The sequence below is a fragment of the Parus major genome, chromosome 22 (genome assembly GCF_001522545.3).
Source record: "Parus major isolate Abel chromosome 22, Parus_major1.1, whole genome shotgun sequence".
Taxonomy (NCBI): domain Eukaryota; kingdom Metazoa; phylum Chordata; class Aves; order Passeriformes; family Paridae; genus Parus; species Parus major.
In genome coordinates, this window is record NC_031790.1 from 2,074,502 (window position 1) to 2,085,012 (window position 10,511).

A 10,511-nucleotide genomic window follows, 5' to 3' on the forward strand; every position below is an offset into this window, starting at 1 on the left:
GAAGGGAAGGGAAGGGAAGGGAAGGGAAGGGAAGGGAAGGGAAGGGAAGGGAAGGGAAGGGACCCACGTGATGAGCTGAGCGTTGTCGTTCCGTTTCCTCTTCAGCAGCTCTGCCAGGCGCCACTTGGAGAAGGTGTCCAGGGTGAAGCCCGCGTCCCTGCTCAGGGGACACTTGTCCCCATCTGTCCACACCTCCAGGCCAACCAGAGCCACGTGCGTGTTGATGGCTTTATAAACCTTCAGCAGGGAATTAATTAAAAATTAATAAAAATTAAACAAAGCCTTCTCCTGCTACTTGGGTCACTTTTCTACTCCACTATCCGCTCCAGACCTAACAAAGATTTTCCAAGATCTGAATTCCAAAAAAGTCTCATCAAATAAACCAGGAAATCTGCTTTCCTACCACATTTCAAGCAACTTTAGAATGGGGTTAAAAATACTTGAAAATTCCAGCAATTTTGGAAGAAATTTGACTTGCCAAAGAAATCAAAAATCAATTTATTCCTTTTGAAATAATCGTTGACTTGAGAAGTGATTAGAAAATATCTTAAAGTATTGGTAGAAATAAATAAAGTATGAGTATAAATAATTAAAGTAGGAGTAGAAATAATTCTTATTAAAAATCTGGTATCTGAAGGCAAAGAACAGGAAAATAAATTATCATGAAGTTGAGTTTTCATTCATTCCTACTTGTAATAATGAGAATTTATGATTTTTACAATAGAAAGAATTTATAAATCACTTGGATTTCAATGGTTTTCAATTAAAAAAAACATAGAAATCACTTGAATTTCAATGACTTTAAATAGAAAAAATTAGAAATCACTAGGATTTCCATGGTTTCCAATAGAAAAAAAAATTAAATAATTTGGATTTCAATAATTTTCAATAGAAAAATTTACAAAACACTTGGATTTCACTGCCACTTGTTCACTCTCACCATGTTGATGTAGTTGACTATTCCAAATATCCTTTTTCTTATATTTTTAACATCTTCATCGTATTTCTTGTACTGAAAAGGCAAATGCAGCATGTCAGGAAAAGGAGAGGGAAAAGGGGATTTATCAGGAATTAAATATCCTGCAGAGGATTGTCTTGCAAACCACTCCATATATAAAAAAATTATGCTGTATACAGAAAAATATGTTTGATGTAGGATTTCATCAGATGTTGGAATTCAATATCAGCCCCTTCCAAAATGTGAATTTGTGTGTAAGGTGCAGAGAAGGAGTTGGACTCAATGATTCTGGTGGATCCCTTCCAGCTTGGGATTATCCCTTCCAAATCAGGATATTCCCTTCCAAATCAGGAGATTTCCTTCCAATTCAGGATATTCCAACAGGACAAGCACTGCAATGTCTTTTCTGAATTCTTGTCATCTCCAGGTGGGAATTTCAAATTAAATCACCTTTAGAAATCCCGTTTCCCAGCCAGGTTCAGAGTAATCTCAAAGCTCTTGTAGGAGCCCGGGAATGTGAATTGGGATACCCTGGGAAGCTCCTGTGGAGCTGATCAAACACAAAAAAATAATTCCAAAACTCACCAAAGCATTGTCTGCAACGACGTAGAGCTCCAGGTACTTCCTTGCTTTCAGGTAGGCTTTCATCTAAAGAAATCATTTATATAAAATTACTTTTAAGAGCTTTTCCGGTCCCAACCTCTGCAGTTTCAAAGCTGTTTATTAATTATTGAGGGGATTTCTTTGGCCAGGTCATTCAGAAGGAACTGGTTTGGGTTTAAGTGATAAGAAGTAGACTGGATATTTAAATTTTTATTAAGTTATGGAAGGTAAAATAGATATTAATGGGTATTTAGGTGTTAAAGGTACACTGGGCACCTGTTAATAAAGGCAGCTGGTAACTCTGAAATCTCAGATCTGGAAGATGTTGTTAGGGTTTTTAAGATCTGACACCACTTCCCTGTGTTTAAACAGCTCCTTTGTGAAGGTACCACCAGACCAAGTGGATTTGCACTGTTTAGAATTTTCCAATGGCCACAAATTCCCTTTTGCTGGAACAGCCACCCTTACCTCTGGGCTGTTGCTGGATTTGAAGAGGTCGTTGATGGGGTCACTGGAGTCCTGCTCCCAGGAGTTGTTGACCAGCCCACAGGTTTTGATGGGCTCTTGTTTCAGGGCCTCGTATTTATAAACCACGTGTTTGGCCCTGTCTGAGGCTCCCAGGGGCTCGATGAGGAACTTCTGGCCACGGGTTTCAAAATAGCCACTAAAAAATGGGTTGGAATGTGAGGTTTTGGATCAAGGGAGCATTTATCCCAAGCATACAGACCCTTGGAATATTCCAGCAGCCTGAGGCAGCATGCAACACTTTAGAAGCAGAAATTAATTAATTAGTGAGGCAATTGGAAGATTTGGGAGCTCTTAGTCAAAGAGAAGCAGGTTAGGAATTAATTTGATTTAAATTTTGGGGGGTGTGTGCTGGCAGAAGTGGTTGAAAAGTGGATTTTATTCCAGTGGGAAATTCAAAGACATTTTCATCCTGATTTGAGGTGAAAAGCCGAAATATTGTAAGGAACTAAGAGTAACTATTTTCTCCTTTCTCCCTCTGTTTTCCTTTGAGAAACAAGTTTCCAAAGCCTGAATAAAATATCACATGACCTCTTTTCATCCTGATTCTTTCCTATTGGAACATTTATCCTGGAACTGCACACTGGGACCCAATCCTGTCTCACCTCAGCCCTGTGCAGGTGCTGATGCTCACCACAGACCCAGCATCACCTTCCACGTGGCCTCCATAGTAACAGTGATCCTGGGGGGAAAAAAGATCCAGTGTCAGGCTGGGGTCTCCATCAACTCCACTGGATCCAGGGATTTCAGAAAACAAATTATACTCTCTAGAAATTATAATAAACTGCACTACTTGAGGACCTCTCCCATTAGGAGATGCTTAAAAGGAATTTTAAAAGTTCATGGCCACTTCCATGTTTGCTGTGGATCCATTAATTTTATCCTTTATCACACAAATTGTGATAAAAGGCTCTGGTCAATGCACACCACAGAAAAATAAGAATATTCCCACTCCCTGCTCCAAATTAAGCCACAATGCTGGGCTCTGTTCAATCAAAGTCCACACCAAATAGTTTTCTTGAGCCCAAATTTCAAGGAAAGGCTCTTTAATTACCCAACAATCAAATGCATTCATTTTAGTGAGTTTAAAATACAGGTATTATATTAAAAATGGGTAGGGGAAATGGTTTTGGGACTTAATTGGATTAAGGATTTAAGGTTTCTGTTTCTGTGTTCAAAAAGACTTCAAAGCCACTGAGGAGTTGTGGAAAATTTTACCTACAGAGTTTTCCTGAAAGGAATTCTTAAGAATCTGTATCCAAACCTTCATTCCCTGTGCGTTTTGTTTTCTTGTGGATTTTGGTTTAACTTTATAATTTATTTGTCTTCCACCATGAAATGCCAACTTTGTTACAGGGAAAAAGATATCCACAAAGGGAAAGTTACTGGGGGAGAGTGGAAGATTTATCTCCATCCTCTGGGGATACAAGAGGAAAAAATCCCGAACACAATCCAGTATCCCCAGGGTAGGAATTCCCTGTTCAGCACAGGTAGGGCTGTTTGGGTTTGTCTTTATCCAGGTTTTTCACAGGATTCATTCAGGGAGTGAAAATAATCAGAGCAATCAGAAAAAAAAACCCCAAAAACAAAACAAAACAACACCCAAAAATAACAAACCCAGAATTATTTATGCATATTTATTTCATTCAGATTCCTCCTAATTGTTCCTAACAACAAAAATTTATCCTAACAAAGAAAATTTGGCTTTGAATTCCAGATTATGTTGTTAAAACCCATCTCATGAGCTTGGAGGAGAGCTCCAGGTGAGAGCTTTGGGGAAGATGAGTACACAATGAATTTACAAATCCCTTCTGCAAAGAGTCCCATCTGTTTGCAGGCACAGGACTGATTTGCCAGGGCTCAGAGGAGGCAGCTGGGCTCAGATGCACAGAGCGTGGCTGGAAATGTGATCCAGGAGGAAATTGGACTTTATCGGGTTTGGGATCTCCCTGGGAGCAGGGCTGAAATCCAGTCATGGGGCTGGGCAGCAGGAGCAAAGTCTACACGGCAAAGTCGAGCAGTTGAAAGCTTTGGGATGGCCCTGGCTCCCGACAAAAGGCTGGAATTCGACCCAGAAATTGTTCAGCAGACACTGAAGTGGTGCCTTCCTGGAAGCCAAACCATGGAGCTGATTCCCAACAGGCACAAGGGACCCATCCCAACCTCCCCGTCCCTTCAGAGCCACCCCAAATGGCTTCAAACCTGGATTTCAAACCTTTCTTTTCATCTCATATCTCCCATTATTTCACAGATCCATGAATCTCATGTGGGCCTCAAGACTGGAAGGAAAAGGACAAACCCTTCCCGTATTACCTTGATGTGAGAAGTTGTTATTTGTTGGCCGTCAGCAGAATAAAGAGTTTCAGAATAATCCCCAGCCAGGAGATCTCTGCAAGGAGCCAAGCACAGTCATTATTCCAAGGAAGTTGTTGCCTTGAAGAGATGAGATGATGACACAGCACACTGAGTATGTGGGGAATTCAAACAATTACTAAGGTTATTTTTAGTATCGGAGAAACTCGGCAAGCAAAAGCTGCAGGGAGGGGAATTCTGCTAGTTCATGATCCTTACTCAAACAAAAAGACTTTCCTAAAAGAAGAAAGCAATTAAAGTCTGCTGATTTCATTGGGAAGAACTCATCTCCTGGCAGATCTGGATGCAAATGTAGAATTACATACTGATATTTTTTTTTTTTTTTGGTCCTTTTTACATCTTCCTTAAAGCAGCACAACTGCAGTGATCCCTGTTTGGGCAACTCTTTTCCACTGCCACGATCCCATTTTTATTCAAAGAATAGGATTTAGAACAACACCATTTCCCTCCTCCCACTCCAAACATTTGGATTAGATTAAAACAGGGGCGAGCAGTTAATTACAGTCTATATTTAACATGAATTGATTATGGCACTACTGTATTTGCACAGCATCTGGAAAGGAACCATTAACCCAGACTTGTTGGAGTGTGTGTTAATGTTCTGCTGCAGCCAGACTTTCAATTTCCAGGAAGATTTTGTCAATGCCAGGTTATATTTGGTTACTCCAGGTTCAAGAGAAGTAGTGCTAAAGTAAATACCTGTATCAGTTTATCTATTTATCTATCATTTATCTATTTATCTATCTCTATATCTGTCTATAATATAGGGATATATATATATATATAACCACAGAATTATTAAGGTTGGAAAACACCTCCAAGATCATTGAGTCACTCAAGAATCTGGGTGTGAAGGGACCTGAAAACTCTTCCAGTTCTATGGGCAGGGACACCTTCCACTATCTCAGGTTGCTCCAGCCTGGCCTTGGGCACTTCCAGGGATCCAGGGACAGCCACAGCTCCTCTGAGAATTCCATCCCAGCCTCTTCCCACCCTCACAGGGAGGAATTTCTTCCTAATCTCTAATTTAAACCCTCTCTCGCTCAGTTTAAAACCATGCCCCTTGTCCTGGCACTCCAGGCTACAATTCTGTAACCCACAGACTCTTCATGATCACAGAAAACTTGTGAAAAAACAGAAAACTATTAAATATGGATTAACATAGAAAATTAACTAGATTTAACAATTTAGAGCAGACATGGAGGAGCAGATGTAGCAGGAGCCAATGTCTCATCCCAAGCACTTATTCCACATTCCCAAAACAGTGACAGGATTCTTTCACTCCCCTTTTCTTTCTTTGCTATCGAAATGTGGCATTTACCAAAACACTTCTGTTTTACAGGGTTCTGATTCCTGGTTTTTGGCATCCTGAACACCCTGCAGTGGCTCCCGGTGAGGAATAAGGGAAGAGCTGAACTGAACCTACCGATTTTTTCGAAGCTCCAGCACCACTTCCTCTCCATTGGCTTTGATCCTGTACTTCACTGTCTCATCATATTTGCTCTGTAAACAGATTTAAGAGTCAGAAAACGCTCTGCTGCAGCTCCTGACCTCGCCAGTGGTGTTATTGGGATGCCAGCCATGTACTTTTCCTCCTCTTCTCACCAAAAACAGAGATTTTGGCGGGAGCAGGATAATCAGGAGGTCACTCTGTTCAAGGGATTTTAATTAGAGGAGCAAATTTGGATTTGCAAATTCATTTATACCTCCACAAGCACAAATCCTGTGTGCTTGAGAAAGGGCTGAGGGGATGTTTGGGTTCAGACACTTCTGTAACACCCTCTGGAATTGCACAGAGCATGGCTGCTTTTAATTATTGGTTTGATTTATTCCAAATTAAAGTGCCCACAGGTTATTAAAACTCTGAGTAGTATCGAACCCCACATCTTTGTAGAGACACAAGTTCAGAAGAGCCACAGATAGCCTGAGAGGTTCCCTGCACACTGGGCACACCTCAGCTCCTCTTCACCAAACACCGGAGTGCTTCTCCATGTTTTTTCTTCTGGAAGAGCAAATGTTTGCCCAAATTCTCTTACCCTTGAAACCCGAGGGTGTTTTAGCTCCAGAAATCCTTCCCCATCTCCCAGAATCACCCAAGAAATGATCTCCTTTCCTACCTCTGAGCTTGTTCCAACACCTCTCCTGTGAACCACGTGCAATTTCTGTGGATAAACGATTTCATACTGCTCGGCTCCAGGGAACTTCCCTCTGCTGCTCCCTGGGGAGAAACAGATGGGGATTGATGAAAACACTATTTTAATTTATTAAACACCCATTTTCATGCCTGGCCAGGTGATTCTTTTGGGTTCTTGCAGCACCTGGTGCTCCCCTGCTTTGCCTCCATGGCATGACCCAACACCAGAGGTAATCGCATCCTGGATTTTGGAGGAGTTGCCCTCCCTGGCTGCTTCCAGGTGTCCAAACATTTCCTGCAATTCCCTTTGTGTTTCTTCCCCCAGCTCTGAGCAGTTCAAGTCCCAACAGGCCAGCCTAGCCATGCCAGCTCAGCCTTTCCTCTGCACTTTCCAGTGACATGAATTAATGGATTTGGTGTTGCAGAATGAGCGATCTCCAAACCTGATCATGTGAGAGACAGGCCCAGACGGCCTCTGCAGCAGCAAATAAACTTACACAATGTGAGGTCTGCAACAAGAGTCCTGCTTGGGAAGGCTTTGACACATAAATAATTCTGGCAGAACTTTAAGACAGGGTGGTAATTAATAATTACAATTTTACCTCTTGAATTGGGTTGAAGTAGGGACAGCAGAAGGATGGGGGGATTTGGACATGGCCAGGTAAAATAATGGGAGATAGGCAGGAAATTAGGAAAATCTTGAAGGTAACAAGGAATTCAGGAGGTTCCTTAACTCCCAGAATGCTTTTGAGTGATCTCATAAGGACTGCAGTGGCTGTAAAGAGCTGGGTGAGGAAATGCAAGGCTGATAAAAATAATTTATTTTTGTTTTCTGCTCTGAAGCTCAGCAAATGCAAAGTTAATTTGGGGCCTGCCCTGCAGGGGTGGGCACACCCTGGACTTCATCCTGGCAGCTGGGGGCCAGGTTTTGGGAAATCAGGGTGGGACAAGGGATGTCTTGGTTTCCACCAAGACAACAGCAGGGTTTAGATACCCCTGAACTCTTTAATCTACTCTAAATACTCTAAAAGGGAATTTCTTCTGAATTGGTGAATTCTTGAGGGCCTGTATTTAAAAAATAAACCAACAACAACAACAAAAACACCCTAAGCTGCCCAGAAAGCCAATGAAACCCCATAAAAACAAAGGAACAGAGCATCTCTCATGGTAATTCCTGCCCCAGGGCCAGGTTTTTCCAGGAGAGAGGCCTCCAATTACTGTAATTTTCTCTCTGGATCAGGAGAGCACATCCTCATGCTAATTGTCGCAGTAAAACAAACAGGTCCATTCTTTTATCACTGATTTATTTGATTCAACCTTTTCCAAAAGTAATTGCAGAGCAAACCTGGTTGTATCTTGATAAAGATGTTGATTTAATGGTGCACAGGGATCCTGTGTCAGCTGAGCTGTTACACCAAACACGTGCTGGGAGCAGCTACCGAGCGTAACTTTACTACTGCCACTCACAATGGTGGTTTATGGGGTTTTTAAGCAGCTAATTATATTTATTTTCAAAAAAATCTGCTGCTTTCCAGATTTCTCTCCACCTGTCTCAAGTGAGAGACAGGTGTAGCAATCCCAGGAATATTTCAGGCCTCCTGGAACAGAGATCCCCAATTTTATCTCTCCACACCCTTTGTGCAACTCCGGCCCAGAGAGTTCAAGTTAAGGCAAGGTTTAAAGGGCAACTCATCCCTTCCCTGCAGTGTGATCCAGACAGAATTTCGAGGAAAACTGGTTGGTTTTGTTTGGAATTAATCCTTTCTTCAAGGGAGTTCTTTAATCAGTGCATTGTCCTTGCTACCTTCAGGCTTTGTCTGGAGGTTGAAGGAGGAAAGAAATTCCTTGGGCTTCATACAACAACTTGTAATAAAGAACAAACAATTTTGTGTTTTGCCAAGGGCCTCAACCAGCAAAAAAAAAAATCATTAGGGAAGATTTTATTGACAAAGAAGTTGTGGTTTTGTCAAGGTAAAAAAGGTAACACCTTAATGGTGTGCACATTTTCAGGTATTCTGTGCAAAAAAACCCCAAATCATAGATTTGTGCCTGAATGCTAATTATATAGTTAATTATGGATCTAAATCCAGGCCAAGCTCTGAAAAATTCTGTTCCCTGTTGACAGGAATTGAAAGAAATTGTGGGGAAAGAAAGTGGGCTCTGCTCAGGTGGAGTCACTTGAATAGAATCTGAAGTATCATGCAGATGAATAAAGGGTGTTCAATGATTTAACTCAGGTAATGTAATTGTAAATACAATAAAAGGTAATTCATACAGAAATCTGTTATTTTATGGCCAGAATGCTGATAAATTGGTGTGATTGGGTAAATTGGGCTCTCACTTGCAGGGTAAGCATTGCTTTAGTGGCTCACAAAAGCAGCCAGTTGTGGGTCTTTAGGCAATTTACGGACACTTTTCAAACAAGTAAATGCTGCTCTAACTAAAGAATTACACAGAAATGCTTTGAACGGAAAATCCCAAATATCCCTAACTCCATTTCCCAATGGCTTCAACCCGCTGCTCCTCCCTGTTATCTACCAGTTAATAATTAAAAATTCATACAGCATGGTCCATAGCAAAACTGGTAAAGGACTAAAAGAAAAAGTGCAGTACCTTGTTGGAGGAAATGCAGCAGAAGAGCAGGAATGAGGAGGATTTTCATGCTCTCGGTGGGGTGGGAATGTGGCGTTCCCTGACCGGGAGCTACTCTGGTCTCTGAGTGAGAGGCAGGGACGGGTTCAGCTTTATTCCTGCTCCTGCAGGAGGAAGTGTTTGCTCAAGGTGTTGCACAACACCCAAGTCACAGAGTGTTACAGCAAGGGGAGTTCCTGCCGCTTGCTTCGTGCCCCGAACATCGGGATAGGGATCGATCACTGCTGTGGATTTGCTTCCCTGAAAACAGGGAAAAAAAATTTAATTACATCAATAAATCAATAAAGCAATAAAAAATATGGAGTTTGGAGCTGTCGCTGAATTATAGAATGGTTGGGCTGGTCCTAATTCCATTTATTCATGGTCTGGCTGATAAAAGCCAGTGGAATGTCAAGGAATGGGAGAGCTCCCAGGAAGTTTGGGGTAACACAGGACAACAAGGGTGACGCTGTGCTTTAATTCTGGGTATTTACCCCTGAATCTACTCAGTGAATCACTGGCAGAATAAACACTGTGCAGAGCCTTTGCTGCCCTGTCGTCCCTGTTAGTAATGTTTGCTTCAGGCTCAGGTGACTAAATACAGGAGGCAGAGTAGTGAATGAGCCAGCTGAGCTCTGCCCAATAATATCCCAAAAATCTCTGTGAGAAGAGGACCCCATTGACTCAGCTGAAATAAGGGAGTAATAAAATTGCTCAGGCACAAGTGTCAATACAGAGCTGCTTTAGAGAAGGTGAATTTTTGTTGGGTTAAAATAGGGGTTGCAGAGTACAGAGAACTGGAATGGATCATCTGGATATAAATTTATATTCATATATGGCAGTGTCAACAACACACATGACACAATAAGTTATATATTCATAATTTATGTTAATTTATAAATGAGTAAATATATCTATATAAATCTCCAGGGGAATTTTACTGCCATTACCCTTCTCATATAAGCATTAGTAAATTACTTTTTCTCTGTAGAAAAGTTCTGATTTTTTGAATATTTTTAAACCAAACTTTCCCCTTAGATTTTTGCTGGATATCCAGACACTCTGGGACTGATTGGGAGCTACAAACAGATGGGTTTGGGCTTTTATTAAGTGTAGAATGGTGCTAATTGATAACAATTTTTGGCAGCTGCTTGTTTGGGACATTTCAGTCAAATATTTCAACTCCTGTTGCCATCCCAGGTTAGGAAAGAGGCCTCCAGGGAAAAAGAATTTGTGAAGGATTTGGATGTCTCCCTGCCCAGGTGCTCATCTGAGTTGCTCAAAATC

The 10,511-nt window shown here is 41.5% G+C and overlaps 1 protein-coding gene across 2 annotated transcripts in view; it reads right to left on the minus strand.

Annotated features, from left to right (window-relative positions):
* Nucleotides 1-9,363, minus strand: part of ADAM28 (ADAM metallopeptidase domain 28) — a 21,109-nt gene extending 11,746 nt beyond the window's left edge. The window contains exons 1-9 of one of the 2 annotated variants that reach the window (XM_033519470.1): nucleotides 9,207-9,363; nucleotides 6,577-6,677; nucleotides 5,886-5,962; nucleotides 4,400-4,475; nucleotides 2,692-2,768; nucleotides 2,030-2,225; nucleotides 1,544-1,606; nucleotides 941-1,012; nucleotides 68-237 (exon numbers count right to left, since the gene is read on the minus strand). In XM_033519470.1, coding sequence (XP_033375361.1) covers nucleotides 68-237; nucleotides 941-1,012; nucleotides 1,544-1,606; nucleotides 2,030-2,225; nucleotides 2,692-2,768; nucleotides 4,400-4,475; nucleotides 5,886-5,962; nucleotides 6,577-6,677; nucleotides 9,207-9,255 — 881 coding nt within the window. In that variant the 5' untranslated portion in view covers nucleotides 9,256-9,363. The remainder of the gene's footprint in view (nucleotides 1-67; nucleotides 238-940; nucleotides 1,013-1,543; nucleotides 1,607-2,029; nucleotides 2,226-2,691; nucleotides 2,769-4,399; nucleotides 4,476-5,885; nucleotides 5,963-6,576; nucleotides 6,678-9,206) is intronic. The other variant, XM_033519469.1, reaches the window with a different exon arrangement.
* Nucleotides 9,364-10,511: the final 1,148 nt, after the last annotated feature.